General features: G+C 62.5%; 7 protein-coding genes across 8 annotated transcripts; 5 read left to right on the forward strand and 2 right to left on the reverse strand.

Moving 5' to 3' along the window:
- Positions 1 to 143: 143 nt before the first annotated feature.
- On the forward strand, positions 144 to 887 carry LOC136060190 (uncharacterized). Its single transcript, XM_065754523.1, is given in 3 exon segments — positions 144 to 288; positions 291 to 775; positions 846 to 887. Coding segments are annotated over 3 exon segments (672 nt in total).
- On the forward strand, positions 830 to 2,753 carry SNX21 (sorting nexin family member 21). Its single transcript, XM_065754026.1, is given in 3 exon segments — positions 830 to 1,196; positions 1,199 to 1,398; positions 1,687 to 2,753. Coding segments are annotated over 3 exon segments (1,155 nt in total). The 5' UTR covers positions 830 to 913; the 3' UTR covers positions 2,359 to 2,753.
- Positions 2,754 to 3,127: 374 nt separating this feature from the next.
- On the reverse strand, positions 3,128 to 5,451 carry ACOT8 (acyl-CoA thioesterase 8). The gene is made up of 6 exons (XM_065754027.1): positions 5,255 to 5,451; positions 5,047 to 5,183; positions 4,600 to 4,825; positions 4,189 to 4,346; positions 3,630 to 3,821; positions 3,128 to 3,533 (listed from the first exon to the last, which is right to left on the reverse strand). Exons 1-6 carry the CDS (start codon positions 5,410 to 5,412, stop codon positions 3,415 to 3,417), a joined length of 990 nt encoding a protein of 329 aa, XP_065610099.1. The 5' UTR covers positions 5,413 to 5,451; the 3' UTR covers positions 3,128 to 3,414.
- A 236-nt stretch (positions 5,452 to 5,687) lies between these two features.
- ZSWIM3 (zinc finger SWIM-type containing 3) lies at positions 5,688 to 8,659 on the forward strand. The gene is made up of 2 exons (XM_065754524.1): positions 5,688 to 5,842; positions 6,808 to 8,659. Exons 1-2 carry the CDS (start codon positions 5,688 to 5,690, stop codon positions 8,657 to 8,659), a joined length of 2,007 nt encoding a protein of 668 aa, XP_065610596.1.
- A 128-nt stretch (positions 8,660 to 8,787) lies between these two features.
- On the forward strand, positions 8,788 to 10,770 carry ZSWIM1 (zinc finger SWIM-type containing 1). The gene has a single exon (XM_065754525.1). It carries the CDS (start codon positions 8,788 to 8,790, stop codon positions 10,375 to 10,377), a length of 1,590 nt encoding a protein of 529 aa, XP_065610597.1. The 3' UTR covers positions 10,378 to 10,770.
- A 1,490-nt stretch (positions 10,771 to 12,260) lies between these two features.
- On the reverse strand, positions 12,261 to 15,018 carry NEURL2 (neuralized E3 ubiquitin protein ligase 2). Of its 2 annotated transcripts, none has more exons than XM_065754115.1 (2): positions 14,091 to 15,018; positions 12,261 to 12,420 (listed from the first exon to the last, which is right to left on the reverse strand). In XM_065754115.1, exons 1-2 carry the CDS (start codon positions 14,757 to 14,759, stop codon positions 12,328 to 12,330), a joined length of 762 nt encoding a protein of 253 aa, XP_065610187.1. In that variant the 5' UTR covers positions 14,760 to 15,018; the 3' UTR covers positions 12,261 to 12,327. The 2 variants fall into 2 exon arrangements, with proteins under 2 accessions (XP_065610187.1, XP_065610186.1); XM_065754114.1 differs by having other exon boundaries at positions 14,078 to 15,018.
- A 208-nt stretch (positions 15,019 to 15,226) lies between these two features.
- Positions 15,227 to 18,753, forward strand: CTSA (cathepsin A). The gene is made up of 15 exons (XM_065754111.1): positions 15,227 to 15,294; positions 15,480 to 15,640; positions 15,746 to 15,857; positions 15,958 to 16,008; positions 16,271 to 16,357; positions 16,446 to 16,601; positions 16,860 to 16,951; positions 17,061 to 17,145; positions 17,268 to 17,359; positions 17,500 to 17,578; positions 17,704 to 17,852; positions 17,923 to 17,998; positions 18,089 to 18,178; positions 18,270 to 18,371; positions 18,483 to 18,753. Exons 1-15 carry the CDS (start codon positions 15,241 to 15,243, stop codon positions 18,564 to 18,566), a joined length of 1,470 nt encoding a protein of 489 aa, XP_065610183.1. The 5' UTR covers positions 15,227 to 15,240; the 3' UTR covers positions 18,567 to 18,753.
- Positions 18,754 to 18,958: the final 205 nt, after the last annotated feature.

The raw sequence follows: 18,958 nt of genomic DNA on the forward strand, positions 1-18,958 counted from the left end.
CTGGCAGCCGCTGCCTGGTCCTGGCAGGTCATGGCTGCTCCGTGACTTTGGGAGTGTGGGAATGATGCCCGTGGCCTCAAAGGCGTGGCACAGCCGTGCCTCTGCCAGGCCCGTGGCCCTGGGACTGGCTGGCCAAGTGGCCCATGGCCCACGACGCTCCGGAAGGGCTGCGGGGCTGCAGCAGGGCTCTCGGTCCCGCAGGACCTGTGCTGGGGCAGCTCTGCAGCACCCCACAGCCGAGGCAGCACAGCACAGCGAGGAGCAAGCACGGAGTGATGGCAGCAGCTGGGCCTTCCTCGATATTAATAGACATTCCCAAGAAAGCATCGAGGACGGAACAGGCATGGCGCTAAATAAGGGCGGTGAGCACCAGGCACCGGCCGTGGCTGCAGCCCAGGAGCAGGGACGAGGGGTGCTGGGATGTCGTGGAGTTGGGGTGATGCTGTGTCGGGGTACCAAGGTGTCAGGGTGCCGGGCCAGCGTAAGCTGGGGACCATCAGGGAGCCGTGCCCAGGGGCTGTGAGGGCAGCGAGAGACCCGGACCGCACCGTGCCGAGCCGTGCTATGCCGTGCCGAGCCGTGCTATGCCGTGCCGGGATGTGACAGCCCCGCCGCGATCCGGGTTCCCAGCGGAGGCGGAGCCGCGCAGGGAGGATCCCGGGACGAGCAGCGGCGGAGCGGCCATCGCTCGGCACCGCCCGGCGCGGCGCGGCGCGGCCCGGCACAGCACGGTACGGTCCGGCGCGGTGCTGCTCCGGAGGGGGCGGGACTGAGGGTGGGAGCGGGTCGGGAGGGCCGAAGGGTCCCGGCCGGGAGCGGGGCAGTCCCGGTGCGGGGTCCCGCAGTGCCCCCCCGCGCCCGTCCCGGTGTTGGGGGGCCGGGGCTGACCCGTCGCCGCAGCCGCGCCGCGGGGATGGCCGCCCGCATCCTGCACCGCCTGCGGCACGCGTTGGGCGCCGAGGGCGCCCGGGAGGAGCGGACGCACGACGGCGTCGAGACCGAGGACTGCCCCGAGAGCTCGGAGCTGGAGGACGACACCGAGGGGCTGTCCACGCGCCTCAGCGGCACCCTGAGCTTCAGCGGGCACGGGGAGGACGAGGAGGAGGAGGACGAGGAGGAAGAAGAGGAGGACGGCGGCGGCGGCGAGGAGCTGCGGGCGGGGGATGCTGCGCAGGATGGAGGCAGGTGCTGGGACGGTGCCCCGGGCTCCCGCCGCCGCCGCGCCCGCTGAGCCCTTCTCCCCACACAGAGTGGGGCCCGGCGGCTCGGCCCGGCAGCCTGCTGAGCCGGCAGCTGCAGGAGCTGTGGCGGCGGTCGCGGAGCAGCCTCGTGCCGCAGCGGTTGCTGTTCGAGGTCAGCAGCGCCAGCGTGGTCAGCGAGCGCTCCTCCAAGTACGTGGTGAGTGCGCCCGCGGGGCCGCGCCCGCGGAGTGGGGGGGAGGGGAGGGGTGGTCCGGGCGGGCGGGCGGGCGGGCGCTCACTTCTCTCTGTCTCTCCCTGTGCTGCCGTGATGGTGCTGCGGCTCAGATGAGCCTCAGGTAACTACGGCCGGAGGCTCCGGCTGTGTGAGAACCGCCCTGGGGGCGCGGCACGCCCATCCCCCCCCCATCTCCTTTTGCTGCTGTGCGCTCGGTTCTGGCGAGGCCCCATCCACAGCACCTCCCGACCCACCGCTCCCTGCCCGCAGCTCTACACCATCTACCTGATCCGCTCCGGGCAGCTGGATAAGGCCCCCGCCGCCATCGCCCGTCGTTACTCAGACTTCGAGCGGCTGAACCGCCGCCTGCGCGGCCGCTTTGGCTGTGACATGGCGGGCATCGCCTTCCCCAGGAAGAGGCTGCGGCGCAACTTCACGGCCGAGACCATCGCCAAGCGGAGCCGAGCCTTCGAGCAGTTCCTGTCCCACCTGCACTCCATCGCCGAGATCCGCCGCTCCCCCGAGTTCCTTGAATTCTTCTTCCTGCAGGACCTGCGTGCCGCGCAGCGCCTCACCTGCACCGGCATGTACCGCGAGGCCCTGGCCACCTGGGCCAACGCCTACCGCCTGCAGGACCGCCTGGGGGTCTGCGGCTCTGGCCGCTTCCTCCTGACGCTGGCCGGGTTGGTTGTCTGCCACCAGGAGCTGGACCAGCTGGGTGAGGCCCACGGCTGCTGCGAGCAGGCGCTGCAGCTGCTGGAGGCCCAGGACAGCCACCCGCTGCTGGGGCCCTTCCTCCAGGCTCACGTCCACCTGGCCTGGAAGGTGGGCAAGGACAAGCGGCAGTCGGAGGCCCGGCTGCAGGGCCTGCAGGAGGCCGGGGTGCCCTTGCAGCAGCAGCCAAGCCTGAAGGAGTGTCTGATCAAGGAACCTCTGGAGTGAGGCTGAGGGTCGTGGGGTGCAGGACAGCTCGCGCCCCAGGGCGGGAGAGGGAGCAGTGAGGGATGGGATGGGGCACGGAAGCAGAGCTGTGTCGGCACAGCCTGCACGTGGTGGCCGGGAGCAGGGTTGGCCCCTCTGGGAGCCAGTTCTCAAAAATGCACTTTCTATGTCAGTGTTTCCACCGGTGCTGGGTGCTTGCTGCCTACGCTGCCTGTCAGGAGCCAGCTGCTCCATGGGGTTCTTGAGACAGATGGGATTTTAGCTGAGGCACACTGGCACTGCATTAAAGGGACAAGGTTTCTGGCCAGGAACTTCCAATAACAGAAAATAAAAAGGACTTTATTTAATAAAGTCTTGATAGGAGAAAGAACAGGGGCTCCTACAGTGTCTGTGTAGCTTCACTCCTCCCTGAGGAACCGCAGAGGGACACCCACCACCAGGAAGCCTTTGCACCTCCCAGTCTAGGTGGGAACATCCTTTTTCTCCCCTTTCTTTGTGTCTGCTGTGCTCCCCTCTCCACCCCAGCTCCAAAGAGGAGGCTGAGGTACGAGCAGCAGCAGCAGCTCACCCGTCAGTGCACGAGGAGGGCAGCAGAAGTGAGAAGGGGAAGCCACGTGGGCGTTGCAGTAGCCCTTTCCACTCCTGTGACCCTGTGTGCTGCAGGGCACAGCCAGCTCCAAGTGCCCTGGTGCTGCCCTCTTGTCCTCTGCCACCAGAAGCTCCCTTAAAGCAACACAGAGGGGACAAACTCCAGGGCACAGAGCTCAGCTGCTCATGTGATAGCTTTATTCACAGTGAGTGAAGAGTGGCTCAGCATAGCGCGCCATTATGCTGCGCAGCTGGCGATCAATGGCAGCAGTAGCACTGCAGCCCGTGCAGATCCACCTCAGCACTGAGGTGCTGACACCAACGCTCCCACCCGTGGGACTCAGCCCCTTCTCTTCTGCTGCTCCTTCTGCTGCTGCGTGGAGTCCTGCCCCCGCCACAGCCATTCTGACGCAGGCCTTAGCCCCAGCTCACTGAGCTTGGTGAGCCAGAAGCTGCTGGCTTCCTTGGCTAGAGTTTGCTTTGATTTGAGTTCTGCTCCACCCGGATGACTCCTTCCTGTGTGCAGGTGACAGCCAGGACCCCATCCCTGCGCCACAGGCGCCCGAGCACCAGCCCTCGGCACCCACCTGATGCAGAGAGTGCTGTGAGACCACGGCCCCCACAGCTCTGTGTGGGCAGCATCACTCTGCCACACAGTGCCCAGGGAACCAGCCAGGACTCACCAGCCCAGGGGCTCTCACACTCATACAGCATCCAGTGGTCAGATCGGAAGGGTGCGTGGAACCACATGGAGTGGTCGAGGGACACCATGAATTTGATGTTGTACTGACGATGGGGCAGCAGGGCTGTGCCCAGAAAGGCGTAGTCAGAGATGTAGGCGGCCACGCAGCAGTGCACCTTCATGTCAGTCTCTCCTGCAAAAAGCCAGCGCTGTTTGTTCAGTGCCAGGTGACTGTGGGACACATCTGGACATGCTAGGCAACATAAAGCTCCAACAGCTGTGTGTCCCCAGTGCCAGCTTGTGAGCCCAGCAGCACTGCTTCAGACCTTCAGCCCTTGCTACGTCCCCAGGCTGAAGCCTGCAAGATTGAACACGGCAAATGAGCATTGTCTCACACTCTGGCCCCCTGCCCTTACTTCAGTCCTGAAATCCCCAGACTTCTCCCAGGCTTAAGACACAGGAACCACAACCCTCCCAGCCCTCTTTCACGAGTGTGAGAGGTTTTGAGCCCCAGCCCTGGACTCGTGCAGCAGCCAGAGGCCCCTCCAGGCAGTACCCACCTATGTAGCCTCGAGCTCGCACCCAGAAGAACTGCTTCGGTTCCTGTGGCTCTGTGCAGAATATATCTGGCGGGTTCACAGGTTTGATATCAATCGGCACATCTTCAGCTTGGATCTTGTTCAGGTGCTTTCTGTATCTCTCTGCCAAGTTAGGATTCCTTGAGACCAATATGGAGAAGTGAAGTCAACGCCCAGTGCCCACAGAAGACAGCGGTGTCAGCTCAGGGACCCAGGGCCAGAAGGAAAAGCAGGAGGGCACAGCTGCTGACTGCCTTTACTTCCCTTGCAGGTGTACACACGAACTCCTTGGGTTATCACTGCAATCCTTTCCCATCTGCTTGTGTCCCTGTGCCTCCCTAAGCCCCAGCACACAGGAGGAAGCCCCCAGGGTGCCCTTTCCTCTCCACTCACTGCAGGAACTTCTCAATGAGCTCCTCCTGTGTCAGCAGCTCCTCAGGGGGTGGCACGGTGGGCATGGTGAACTGGTGCTGCACAGGGCTCTGCTGGGCCAGCTGGAAGGAGGCCTGGCAGATGAAGATAGGCTTCCCATGCTGAATGGCCTTCACAGAGCGGACGGAGAAGCTCTTCCCAGTACGGGTCCGCTCCACCTCGTACAACACCGGCACCTTGGGGTCCCCTGGGTGGATGGGAACCTTTGGCTGTGGGGCAGCCACACACCACAGAGAGCCCCGATCTGTAGTGGTGGAAAGCTGGGGCCGGGCAGAGGAAGCACTGCTCTGCTCTGGTGGACACAGAACAGCAGCCCCAGTCCCGGCTCCCCACCCCTCCATCCCTGACAGATCTGCCCGCCAGACCCCGGTACCCGCGAGCCGCCCGAGCCCCGCGGCGCGGTCCCACCTGCCCGCACGAAGTAGCAGTGCAGCGAGTGGGCCTGGAGGTCACGGCTGACGGCGCGGGCGGCTGCCACCAGGGCCTGGCCCACGATCTGCCCGCCGAAAAGGCGCCGCGTCACGGGCACCCAATGGTGCTGGCCCCTGCGGGGAGAACGCGGCGGCGGTCAGCGCGGCGACAGCGGGGAGGGGCGGGCGGGCGCTGCACCGCGCACCTGAAAAGGTCGACCTCGAGCCGCTCCAGGTTGAGCACGCTGGTGATCAGCACGCTCCGCAGGTCCCCGGCCGCCGCCAGCCGCTTCGGACCCGGACCCGGACCGGGACCCGGACCCGGACCCGGACCCGGACCCCCAACATCGCCCGGCGCCGACATCACCGCCCCGACCCGGAACCGGCACTGCCTGCACTCACATCCGGCAGCCGCGCCGAGCGGCAAGAAGTCCCGCCCACAAGGCGGGAGGTGCGTCCCACAAGATGATTGGGCCTTCGAGTCGTCCATCACCGGACTGGCGGCAGAAAACGCTGCTCTGGTTGGCCGGCCTGCCGCCAGTTGGAAAAGAACGGCTGTGATTGGTCAGACGCCGGGCGGGGCGGGGCTCCGCCGGGTTGATAAGGGCGGTGGGCATCCTCGCCCTCCTCGTTTTCGCCATGGAGCTCGGGGCGCGGTTCCGCACGTACCGGGAGTTCAAGGAGTCCCTGCTCGCCTACCAGCAGGCCTACGGCTCCCGCTATAGCCTGCGCAGCTGCACCTCGGTGCGCTTCCACAACCGGGAGCACGGCACGGCCGTTCGCGAGGATGTGATGTAAGGCGGCCGCCTCCCGGCGTCGTGCAGGCCTTGGCCCGCCGGCAGCAGCAGCACGTGCTGTGGAGCCCCTCGGCCCTCGCCTGTCCCCTGGGCCCAGAGCCCGTGTGCACGTGGCAGGGCCACACCTGCCTCTGAGGAGGTCCCACGTGCGGTGTGGTGGTGCTGGTGGTGTCACGGCCCTGCTGCTGTGAGGATGAGCTGTGCCTCTGTCTTCGTGCTCACGTGCACTCTCTGTGCTATCCCCCGTGCCGCTCTCTGCTGCCTTGGGGCTGTTGCTCTGCTCTGTTCTACTCTGCCTTGTTGTTCTCGCTGCCCCTTGTAGTGAAACCTGTGTTTCTGGTATTTGAAATGATGTCTGTTGTGGCATTGCGAATTACAGCTGCAGCCTTTTTCCATTGGAGCAGTAACTCATCAAATATTGGCACCTGATAGTGTTCCCTGGCTGCTTTTAGCCGGTATGCTAGAAAGGGTTTATCAGGATTCCCTTTTGTAGTGCTGAGTTTTGCAGGCCTTTGTTCCTGCTGGAGCCAGGCCCTGCTCGTGGGATCGTGGCCCTGCTCAGCCCTCCTCCCTTAGAACATGATCTCACATCTTAAAGCCTTTCTTGCCTTGCTCTTTCAGATACAGAGGAGTTGCAGACATTTTATGTGCATTAAGGGAGCAAAATATGCGGAGAGCAGAAACTTTCACTGATGGCTGTGGTGCTTATGGAGAGCAGGGGTAGAGGCAGTGTTGGGAACAGGGATGGGGCTGCATGGTGCTTGGTGATGGTGGCTGTGACTCTTAGTTTCTTTGTTCCCGCTGTGCTTATCCCAGGATTTCTGAGTAGAGCAGCCTTGCGCATCTGGGGGATGTGTGGTTTTTTTTGTGTTCACTAATTGGATGTAGAGAAGACAAAGCTAGATGTTAAAAATCTAACAGCATTGTTGCTCCCACCATTAACTTTTTCTCAACGTTTGCAGGTTCATGCAGGTGAAGTTTGGTTGTGCCCGGACCCAAAAGTACACTAAGAAAAGGAAGCAGCATCCCAATCTGTGTCCAGCTTACTTTATTTTGCAATATAATAAGGATATAGACCAACTTGTGATCAGTGAACTATGTAGTGACCACGTACATGTGGATACAGAGTTTTCCCTGAGCAGAGGTTTAACCAAAGGAGCCAGCACCACAGTGGATAGCAGCCCTGCAGTCAAGCTGTGCAGGCAGCAAGCAGGTGGGACTGAAAGCTCCAACGTGGCGGATGAGAACTCACCTGAGGCTGAGCAACCTGTGGATGAAGCATCTGCCCTGTGCAGGATTCCTGCGCTCTCAGGGGCCACGAAGGAAAATGACTTTGCCTCAGGAGCAGCCAGAGTCACTGAAGTAGTAAAAAAACGCCTGAATGCAGACAGTGGGGCATTGGCTTCAGTTGATGTAGGCAGTGATCAAGGGCTAGAGAGACTCAGCTTCCAGACCAGCAAGATGAAGAGCTTATTTATGAAGTTTCCTGCCAGCCTTCTGTTGCACAGGGTGCAGAGCCAGAAAGGACATGTTCTCTATGTGCTCTTAGTGGAGAGTAAAGAGCGAGTGGGGAAGATCGTGCACTGGTCAGTTCTGAAAGCTGACACGGGACAGAGCATCAGCAAAATGCTGACTGTTTTCAAGGAGTTCAATCCTGACTGGCAAAAGGTGAAGGTTATTTTTGTTGACATGTCCTTCCTTCACAAAGCTGTCCTTCATGAGCTCTTCCCTTCAGCTCAGGTGCTCCTTTCTGTCTACCACACTGTCCGACTGCTTGAGGAGAATGTGAATGCAGCGAAAATGCCATGTTATGCCAAGTATGAAATGAAGCTGGCCTTGAAGAAGGCAGTATTTTCCACTTCGGCTGACAGTCTGGATGTCCTGTCTCAGATGATGAAAGAGGTGGTTAACCCAGAGCTGTACGACTACCTCCAGGCCAACTGGTTCTCCTGTGAGCTGCTGTGGTACATGCACACCAAGAAGGGCCTTCATTCATGCAATACACACATTGACAGCCTGGATCTCATCACACACCGGATATCTGCTCTCTTTGGCCAGCACTCCTCCTTGGAGGCAAGTGTTCTCCATTTACTGGAATGTGCGGACTGTCTCGATTCCAAACCTCTGGAAAGTTCCTCCTGGACTCCCTCATGCACCAAGGACTGTCAGAGAGGCCTTCAAGAGAAACCTGAAGCGCAGGCGTGTGCTGCCACAGAACCAGACCCTCTTTTTGTCTCTCAGGTTCAAACTGAGCGCCCCCATCCTCCCAGGCAGGTGGTGCCCAGCATGGTGGTGGAGGGGCAGGGCTGCAAGCTGGAGGCACTGCGGGGCAGCTGCACAGCACTGGGCTACCAGCTGTGTGCCAGCGAGTGGGAGGTGGTGCAGATGTCCACGCAGCTGATCAGCGCGGCGCCGGGCGGCGTGGAGGTGCGGCTGCTGGAGGACACGCACCGGGTGAGTGCCGACCGCTGGAGCTGCAGCTGCTACTTCCAGCAGCGCTACCGCCTGCCCTGCCGCCACGTGCTGGCCGTGCTGCATGCCGACCGCAGGAGTGTGGAGGGCAGCATGGTGGGCCACCGCTGGCAGAGGAAGTACGAGAAGCACCCGGTGCCCGCAGGTGTGCCGGAGCACGCGGGTACCCAGGCGGAGGGCCGGCAGGACCGGATCCAGGCGCTCAGCAAGGAGCTGGCCAACCTGCTGCTGCAGAGCGATGGGGCGCAGCTGGAGGAGCGCAGCTCCGCGCTCAGGGCCATCGTGCACGCGTGGGCCGAGTCAGGTGGGGACGTGAAGCAGGAGGCGGCGGGCGCGCCGTGACGGGCGGGCGCGCTCCCGCGGGTTAGGGGCGCGGTGCGGCTTCCTCCGCGCGGGGGCGCCGTGGCCGCGCGTGCGTCGTGACGTCACAGCGCGCTCGGCGCTGATTGGGCGGGGCGCGGCGGGCGGCCATGGCGGGGCGCCGCTGCGTGGTGTCCTACGAGCAGGACGCCGAGGGCCGCATGGCCGCCGTGAGCTTCCAGAGCGCCGCCATGGGCGCGCTGTTCGCCCGCTTCCCCCGGGCCCTGCTGGTGCACCGAGCCTGCGGCCCGAGCGGGCGGGCGCTCTACATCTTCCTGGCGGACGGGCCGGGCCTGGCGGTGCGCGGGGCCGCGGTGGTGCACCTCGCCGTGCCCCGCGACGAGTCCGCGCGCGGCCTGGCCCGAATGTGCGACGCCTTCCGGGCCTTCAACCCCGCCTGGCGGCGCACCCGCGTGCTGCTGGTGGGCCCCGACCTCCCCGAGCCCGTGGTGCTGGGCCAGGCCTTCCCCGCGGCCGAGGTACGCCTCTCAGCCTTCCATGTCCGCAGGCACCTCCAGGAGCAGATCCACCGGCTGGGCCTGGAGCACCGGACCGAGCAGCTGCTTCTCAGCACCCTGCACAGCACCATGTGCACGGCCACGGAGAGCAAACGCAGGGAGATGCACCGTGTCCTGAGTGAGACGGTACCGCCAGCCCTGCTGCCCAGCTTCCACGCTCACTGGCTGCTCACTGATAAGATCTGGGCTACGCACGGGGAGAGGAGCTGCAAGAGGAGCAGTGACTATTTTAAGCACCTGGAGACCATCACCCAGGGCTTAAGCCAGGTTTTCAGTGCTGAGCTCTTCCTGGAGGCTTCCATTGCCTCCTTAGCAAAGTACTACCAGAAGTGTGTTTCGGACAGCCCTCTCGATGACATTGTGTGCTCCCCTGCCTGTCCTGATGACTGTGCAGCTTCCCGTAGCCCACCCACCTCGAGTTCCCCTCTCCAGCCCCTGGCAACATGTCAAGATCAGCCATCCCAGTGCTCTGTCCAGGACTCTCCCATGGCAATGGCAGCTCCTCAACTCCCAGTGGCCCTGCGCAGCCAGCCTGCACCTCCCCAGCCTCTCCTCCAGAGCGGGTCTGTGAGCACTTGCTCCTTGTTCATTCCTTCATCTCCTGCAATTAAAGTGGAGGCCACAGAATATCCAGAGGGGGACAGCGATGAGGAGGTGAACCGAAAGGCTGAAGAGGTTATCATGCAATCCTTGTGCGATATTTGCACGGAGTCTGCTGCCAGGCTGTGCCTGAGCGAACTTGCTGTGGTTCAGAAGTCTGTTCAGCTGATAGGCACCAGTGCGGATGCTGTTGATGTGCAGATTCTTGAAGATGCTCATAAAGTGACTCAGGAAGGGCTGGTCCGCTGCACGTGCCACTTCTACCAGACGTTCCAGTTGCCCTGCCGGCACATCCAGGCTGTGCTGAACTTAGAGAGAAAGACCCTGCAGCCTGAGATGCTGGGGAGGCAGTGGCAGAAGGGATGTGATGTCACCCAGGGCAGGCAAGATGATGATCTCCTGGAGGACCTGGAGAGCCCTTGGGATGATTCTCGGGACAAACTTCTGGCTGTGTCCTCACTCACAGCAGAGATCAGCCGGCTCCTCAGCTGCTGCAGTGCAGAGCAGTTTGAGCTCCGGTGCTGCATGCTGCGGGCACTGGCTGACAGCTGGATCGGGCCCTACGTGAGAGTGAAGCTCTAGTATGGGACAGGGAGCCAGGCTTGAGGCTGGTGCTGCTCACAGCTCGGCCACGTTCCTCCTGCTTTCATTGCTCCCTTTATTCTGACTGTTCCTGCCAGGAGTTAGGGTGGACGGGGCTGGCTGGGTCGCTTCATGAGTGAGCATCCAATCCTGCATGGGGGAGCTGTGGTGCTGGTTTAGAAATTCCCAACTGGACTGTAATGGGTAACGAGCTGCTGACCTAACGAGCAGGAAGTGTGTGGAATGAGCTGAGGGTGGTGTGGGGAAGGAAGCAATGGTATAATAATCTGATAAAATTATTTGATCTTTGGCCAGCACCTTCAGGTCCTTCCAGCATCCGGCTGTGAGGGTATTGTGCAACAAAGCCAATAAATGGGCCTTTGTCACTTTGGAGCTGTGTGTGTCTGAGGCCGTCCTTCCCTGCTGGGGGGCAGTGAGGCTGCTCACTTGGGCAGGGGTTTTTTAACGCCTTTCCCTGGTTTTCAAGTCTAATTTCATTGCCTGCTAATTAGGTGAGTGAGCCTGTGTTAAGGAGCAGCAGAACCTGACGGTGGCGATCTCTGCTGCTGGCAGTGCTGCCCATGCTGGGGCGTTTGTTTATCTCGTCATGGCAGCTGCTCTTAATTATTCAGAAAATGAACCGCCCTCCCTCCTGCCTGCTGGGGGTCACAGCAGTACAAACAGCACTTCTGCAAAGCACAGAGCGAATGCTTTGAGTGTGTGGGGTGGGGGAGGAAAAAATACTAAGAAGAACAAACACACACATTCACTCCAGCCTGCAGAAGCTGTCGTGCAGCTGGTGAGCTACCAGCCCCCTCCAGCCCGGGTGGCTGTGTTGGGGCACAGCAGGCTGCGGCTGGGGGACGTGCTGGGGACATCTGGTGAGGGGCAGAAAGCAGCACAGAGCTCTCTTGGTTGCTGTAATCCATTAGTGATGTGTTTCCCATGGTTGGTGCGTCAGTAACACTTTGGTTTTAGAGTTGGCCTGTTGTAGTGGAATTGCTGTGGTTGGGGATTTTCTCTCATTTGAATGTTTTGTCGTGTTATCTGATAATATTGGATTCCTCTGTCTAATTTTAGTAGAGAGTTTCCTAAGACATCTTTCTGTGAGCTTAGAGCCATGTGTTCCAGCTGCTCCTGGAGTGGTCTCCCCAGGGAAGCACAGCACAGGCACACGGTGAGCTGAGGTTGGGTGCAGGGGCTGCACTGGGGCTGCCAGACCTCCCTGAGCTGGCTTCATGGCCATGTGCACGAGGAGCAGCCACTGCTGGAGCTGCTCCCTGCACGTGGTGTACGGACAGCAGTCCGACCCTTCCGCCTCTTCACAGAGAGCACAGGAAATAAGTCATCCCATTCCCAGTAAACATGTTTCCCAAGAGCGAAACTGTGCGGCTGGGACAGGGCCTGGCTGCAATTTACCTTCCACGTGAGCAAGGAGCCCTGCAGCCCTTTCTTGAGGGCCTGTTGCTGGCAGCAGAGCCTTTCCAGGCAGCCCTGTCCCTACTGCAGGCTGCTTCCAGGCAGAATGTAGCCTAAGCTCATCCTGCACTTGCCTCTGGCAGTGCTCAGAGCTTGCTGCAGCACTGGGAAGCAGTGCCCCAGCACACAGCACCCCATACTCATAGGCCTCTGTCCCGCAGCCCCAGGGCTGTTGCTGGGGGCAGGCAGGCCGGGAGGACCTGCAGGCAGTGCTCAGTTCCCCCCACGACGGACCCAGGAAATGATAGCTTTGTTCCTGGGCTTTGTACGCCAGCACCACGCAGTGAACTCAGACCATAGCTTGAAGTGCTTTATTACTCACTCTCTCCTGTGATACCTTCCAGGGTGGACACAAGCCCAACCAAACCAATTTACACAGAGGAAAGTCCCTCTGGCATGCTCTGGAGGGCTGGGGGCCGTGCCAGGCCACACAGCTCCCTCAGTTCCTTCACTCGTGTTGGCAGTAGTGCTTCAGCAGGGGGGGTAGATCCAAGCCATCGATGGCCAGGCGGTGCACAATGTGCTTCTGGATGACCAGCCGGCAGAGTGTCTGCAAGGAGGGGACTGCAAGAGAGCAAACAGAAGGAGCTGGAGTGGCTGGGACAGCGACATCAGGAGGGGGGTGTACACTCCCTGCACACCCCTCGCTTTGGGGCAGTGTTTGTCCTCCTGCAGGGCTCTGCTGGGGGAGAGCTTCACCCTGCAGGGTCCTCGTGCTCTGCCCAGGCTGGAGCTCTTGGAGCTGCAGGGCTGAGTGGAGCAGTCCTGAGCCTACACGGTGTGTTACTTTGGTGTTTTGCATTTGTTTTCTCTCGGGGCTGCACGCAGTATTTTCCTTTCATCCTCAGCCCTTCGGTGACCTGTGTGCACCACACTGCAGTCAGCCTCCCGCTGCAGGGGGGACTCACACGGCGCTCCTGGAACACGTCTTCCATTGCCCCCCCCCCGTGACACGCTGTGGGTGGATTCCTCCTCTATGAGCTGTGGGAAGCCCCCCAGCAGCCGGGGCGGGGGGGCTGACAGTGGTGTCATGCTGTGGAGCGGGGCCCTGGGTGGTGGCTCAGCTGCTCCACTCTCGCACAGCCGCCAGCACGAGGCCTCGGGGCAGCGCCAGACAAAGCAGCACTGTGCCCACCGCAGCCCCGGCCTTGGGCTGCCCCTGGATGTCTGCAGTGCTTATCACGGGCCAGACCTCGCAGCCCTGAGCACTCGGTGAGCAGCACTGTGCCCCAACCTCCCCCCACCCCCCTCCCCACACACAACGTCGTGTCGCCTGCCTTTTGGCTGCAGGGTTTCACTTCACCGCCCGCGCCCCAGCTAAAGCAGAACTGCAGCAAAAACTGATTTGTAAAGCCAACGGGAAATGCTGTAGAAAGAGCAGCTGCTGAAATCTGCAGGCAGCTGGCACCAGCTGGCTCGCTGCGGGGCCCTCACCTCGCGCCGTCCCCCTCTGTGTGCTGCCCTTGCTGCTTCCACCCCCACTGCTTCCAGCGGGAAGCGGCTGGCACAGAGAACACAGACATCAGCCTTGGGAGGCTGAACTCGGGGCTGGGGTTCCCTGTGCAGGAGTCACTCTGCCCTGGGTCCTGGTATCTTGTTTGCTTTGTCTCTGCCCTTGTGCCTGCTACGCCAAGACCTCATTATCCCCCAATTATGTAAAGCACAGGTGGCACGCAGCGTGATGGTGGCCCGGCCATCAGCACCCAGGCACTATTTCTTCTTCTGGTTCACATCCTTTATCATCCCGAGCACGTGCTTATTTTTCCAATACGACTGTAATTAGCCCCTATTAGCTGACTGCTCGCAGGAGCTCGTAGCTGCACGGGGCTGCCCATCCCAGCCCCACCCTGCCGGGGGACACTTAGATGTTGCCCAACAGCCGTAACACTGCAGGGGTCAGCCCTGGTTCTGCCTCCACAGCCCCGGCTCCGGGCTGCCTCGTGCCCGTGGGGTGAGGCTGGGCAGCGAGCAGCCAGCATGGGGCTGGAGGGGGACCCTGGGCTGGGCTGAACCGAGGCAGTGCTGGAGCTGCTGCCAGCTCCACAGTGAGGGGTTCAGGATCCACACCGCATCCGTGCCACTGCTGCAAGTGGGGCCTCACTGCACTCTACAGAGACTTGGGATGCTCCGTCTTGCCCCCCTCCCCATATCACTGCACCCCTCATCCCATCCCGCTCAGACGCTGCCCACCAGACCGCGGGGTCACCACGCAGATACCCACAGCCGTATTCCACCTGGATCACACGGACGCTCTTGGTGGAGGCGAAGACATCAATCACGGCGTAGAGCGGCCGCGCAGCGGGCAGGCCCCGGGCGCTCGGCCCCATGTCCTCACCGTTGATGACGATGTGCATGTCGGCGGTGCCGTCGGGGCGCGGGGCGTACAGCACGCCGATGCGGCTGCGCAGGGCGGTGGGCGGCAGCACGTTGCTGCGGTACAGCTCATCCAGGAGGTGGCTGTAGCGCCCGGGGCGGCTGCGCCCCACCAGTTTGTCGCGGGGAATCCTCACGCCCTCGATGCGCAGCTCGGGCTCCCAGAGCGGGGCCGGGGTCGGGGCCGGGGCCTCCTGCCCATCGACCGACACGCGGTTGTGACTGCGGGTGATGGCGAACACCCAGGTGTCCCCCAGGCCGACCAGGTCAGGCAGCGAGTACTCGGGCACGGTGCCCAGGCTCTGCGGGTCGTGCGCCGTCAGCCCCACGCGCAGGTGCCCGCACCAGCCCAGCTCCTTCTCCTCGATCTCCACCAGGAAGATCTGCCCGGGTGCCAGCGGCTCGTGGCTGAAGCACAGCGCGTTGGCAAAGCTCTCGACCCGCGTGGCCCGTGTGCGTGAGGCGTCCAGGAGCACATTGGTGCCGTGCACGCGGTGGAAGCGGGTGGGAGTGTGGCCCGGGGCCGCCATGGCCGCGCCGCTATTTATAACCTCAGCGCCGGGCAGCTGCTGGCAGCCGGCGGCGGGGGCCGGTCCCAGGGCTCAGGGCCCCGCGGGAGGGCGGCGGCGGCGCGGAGGTCCCGTGCTGCCCACTGGGCTGTGCGGGACGGGGCCGCGCGGGGACGGGGCCGCGGGTTCCCCGCTTCTTTCCCGCTCCCTGCCCTACGTCGTGGGCTCCCGCCCCGGGGCACTGTGCCCGCTCGCATTGTCCCGCGGTGTCAGAGATGCGCGGGGGGTGCGGGGCACTGCGACAGCCCCGGAGCGGTGTGGGCCCACGCAAAGGGTCCGCGCGTGAAAGCGGTGCGTGGCGCGGGCGGCCGATTCGTTTCCACGTGCGCGCGCGGCGGGGAGGGGCGTGACCAGCTACCGAGACGGCACGCCGATTGGCTGAAGCTATCCACGCCCCCTCCATGAAGCCACGCCCAGCCTCACGTGACCTCTCGGAGGTCATATGGGTGCGGGTCATGTGCTGCGGGGCGCTGCGGCTGCGGGATCGGGGTGCGGGGTGAGCGGTACGGCTATCGCGCGGCACCGCGGGTGTCAGAAGGGACTGATCCTTTTGGGGCGGTCTCGGTAGGGCCGGGACCAGCGGCAGAAACCGCACCGCACCGGTGCAGGGCGGCGGAGCTCGGTGCGGTTCGTTGTGTGTGTCCGGTCCCGCGGCAGCGCCCGTCTCTGTGCCTCCCGCAGATGCTGCTGCTGCTGTGCGTGCTGCTGTTGGGGCTGGGGCCGGCCCTTGCCGCGCCCCCGGGCCACGAGGTGATGTTCCTGCCCGGGCTGCCCAAGCAGCCGTCCTTCCGCCAATTCTCGGGGCATCTGTGCATCGGGCCGACCCAGCGCCTGCACTACTGGTACGTGGGGCCGGGCTGGGACGTGGTGCCGGTGTATGGTGCTGGTTCGTGGAGTCAGTGCTGGTGCTGGCCGGGCACTGGGCGTTCATGTTGTGCACCCCGCAGGTTTGTGGAGGCCCAGAGCAACCCGCAGAACAGCCCCCTGGTACTATGGCTGAACGGGGGCCCTGGCTGCAGCTCCATGGAAGGCTTCCTGAAGGAGCACGGCCCTTTCCTGGTCAGTGATTGCAGCTGCCCGGGTGCTGCGGGCCTCCGTGGTGTGGGCAGTGCCCCGGGCCCTGTGGTGTGCCGCCCGTCAGCCTCTGCTCCCTCCTCAGGTGCAGCCCGATGGGGTCACGCTGAAGTACAATGACTACTCCTGGAACAAGGTATGGGTACTGCTGCGGGCAGGGAGTGGCTCCTGCCACACCCGCCACGGGGAACTATGGCTCTGAGCTGCTCTGTGCTGCCTCCCCCTGCCCCCCCAGCTAGCTGCAGAGCAGGGAATGTGGCTCTCGTTGCAACACCGGGGTGGGCCACGCATGCACAAACGGTATCATAGGTGAAGGCCGCTGATGCTGTGCTCCGGGAGCTCCCTGGAAGGAGAACCCTGGACTTCCATGCTCCCCTGCCCCTCTGCTGTTCCCACAGATTGCCAACATGCTCTACCTGGAGTCCCCTGCAGGAGTTGGCTTCTCGTACTCTGAGGACAAGAAGTATGCCACCAATGACACTGAGGTGAGTGGCGAGGCAGTTGCAGGTCTGGCCTGGAGCCTACTCCCCCCCCCCCATGCCACCCCCCTGATGCCACCCGCTGTCCCTGCAGGTCGCACACAACAACTACCTGGCACTGAAGGAGTTCCTGCGGCTCTTCCCCGAGTACTCCAAGAATGACCTCTTCCTCACAGGGGAGAGCTATGGGGGCATTTACATCCCCACGCTGGCAGAATGGGTGATGCAGGATCCCAGCCTCAACCTGAAGGTGAGGGCACGGCCTCACTGGGGCCCAGCGATGCTGCGTGGGGCGGCCCCAGCCCCACAGCCTTTCATCTCCCTGGGTGCCGGTGGTGAACGTGTTCTGCTGCATGAGGCTGAGGAGTGCTCCCAGGCGCCCAAAGCCTTTCCTGTTCCCCCCACGAAGTAAACAGGGCCACATCTGCTTCCTGCCTGACGCCGATGCTCTGCAGCTTCCCTGTGAGGAGCTGCCACAGCACAGAGTTGTTTTCTTCTTGCCCCGCAGGGAATTGCTGTGGGAAACGGCCTCTCCTCCTATGAGATCAACGACAACTCCTTGGTGTACTTTGCTTATTACCACGGCCTGCTGGGCACCCAGTGAGAGCGGGGGAGCACTGCTGGGGGGGAGGGTTGTGCTGCTGGTCCCTGTGGCACAGGGCAGGGTGGGCTGTGGCAGATTGCTCCAACCCCTGGTCTCTGCCCGCAGGCTGTGGAAGGACTTGCAGGCCTTCTGCTGCTCCCAAGGGAAATGCAATTTCCATGACAACTCCAACTTGAACTGCACGCTTAAGGTGAGGGAGCTGAAATCCCCGAGCCCTGCTCTGTCCCCTGCGAGCAGCAGCACTGTGCTGGGTGTGTGCCATGGTCCCTTGAACCTTGCTGAGTCCTGAGCCCTGCCTGTGTCTCATTGCAGATGGCAGAGATGATTGAGATTGTAGAGGAGTCTGGGCTCAACATCTACAATCTCTACGCCCCGTGTGCTGGCGGTGTTCCTGGAAGCATGAGGTGAGAGCAGCAGCAGCAGCACTGTCCCCAGGAGCAGGCAGCGTGCAGGTCCCCACCCGCAGCAGCGGGCTGGCAGGGACACTGCTTCTGGCCACTTCTCCAGAGCTCTCAGCCTGTCGCTGTGCTCGGTCTGCCTGCAGGTATGAGGGTGACTATCTCATCGTGCATGACCTGGGAAACTCCTTCATCCGGATGCCCATGAGGTTCTCCTGGCGCCAGGTGAGTGTGGGCACCTGTCACAGCACGCTGCCAGCACCCTCCACCTGCACAGCAGGGGACGGGGCAGCTGTCCCCGTGGGCAGTGCTGAGGTGCTGCTGCTGCAGGGCTCTCCTGACTCCCCCAGAACCTGTTCCGGATGCCCGTAGCCCGCAGTAAGGTGCGGATGGACCCACCGTGCACCAACTCCACGGCACCGACCACGTATCTCAATTCCCCAGAAGTGAGGAAGGCTCTGCACATCTCCCCCGATGCCCCGGAGTGGCAGGTGTGCAGGTGAGAAAGCCACAAGTGGGGCTGAGCGTGCAGCACGAGGCAGCTGCTGAGCCCACTGCTGCTTCCACAGCTTCGAGGTGAACCGCAGCTACAAGCGCCTGTACACGCAGATGAACGAGCAGTACTTGAAGCTCCTCGGAGCCACGGTGTGTACGTGTGGGGGGAGCGTGCAGCCTGTGGGATCAGCTCTCCCACACAGGGCCCTGGGCAGTGCTCATGCTCTTCCTGCTCTGCAGAAATACAGAATCCTGGTGTACAATGGGGATGTTGACATGGCCTGCAATTTCCTTGGGGACGAGTGGTTCGTGGACTCCCTGTGCCAGAAGGTAAATGGGCAGAGTGAGATCTGGTCCCTGGGTCAGCCAGGCGCAGGGGGGCCCTGGGGCTGGGCTCTGAGGGTGCTGTCTCTGTTCCCAGGTGCAGGTAGCTCGCCGGCCCTGGCTCTACACTGAAGGAGGTGAGAACCAGATCGGGGGCTTCGTGAAAGAGTTCACCAACATTGCCTTCCTCACCGTCAAGGTAGGGCTGAGCTGGTGCAGTGCAGCTGGTCCCAGTGTGGTCAGACACTGCTGTGGGTCAGGGTGGTGGCCCCACGGTGGGATGCTGACTGCTGGCACCTGCTTCCTGCAGGGAGCCGGCCACATGGTGCCCACGGACCAGCCCCTCGCTGCCTTCACCATGTTCAGCCGTTTCATTAAGAATGAGCCATACTAAGAGCTGGGGAGGCTGTGCCCAGGGCCTTGGGCTGCCTGCATATACACCAGTCACCTCCCACACAGCTCATCCTCACTGCCGCTCAGCTGCACCAGGGCTCCCCTGAGTCATGAACAACATCACTGCTGCAGCTGGCGGGGATCCCCCCGGCCCCAGAGGGCTCTGCTCAGCCCGGAGGTGAGCTTTCTGCAGGAGGAGCCCCTAGGACTGACTCCATCCCTGCCGGGCACTGCAGTTGTCTCTTTGCTGTGGCTTCCTGTCTCACCTCCTCTCTGTCTCTGGAAGCAACTACTTCCCTCCTGGGGTGGGAGCAGTCCTCACCACTTCCCCTCTGCCCTGCGGCCTCTGCACGCACATGGCCTGGGCAGGCTCTGAGCCAGCTGCTCTCTGCT

Source organism: Cyrtonyx montezumae, unplaced genomic scaffold (genome assembly GCF_038088225.1).
Source record: "Cyrtonyx montezumae isolate F1298 unplaced genomic scaffold, pur_monq_1.0 scaffold_9, whole genome shotgun sequence".
In the NCBI taxonomy this organism is placed as follows: Eukaryota; Metazoa; Chordata; class Aves; order Galliformes; family Odontophoridae; genus Cyrtonyx; species Cyrtonyx montezumae.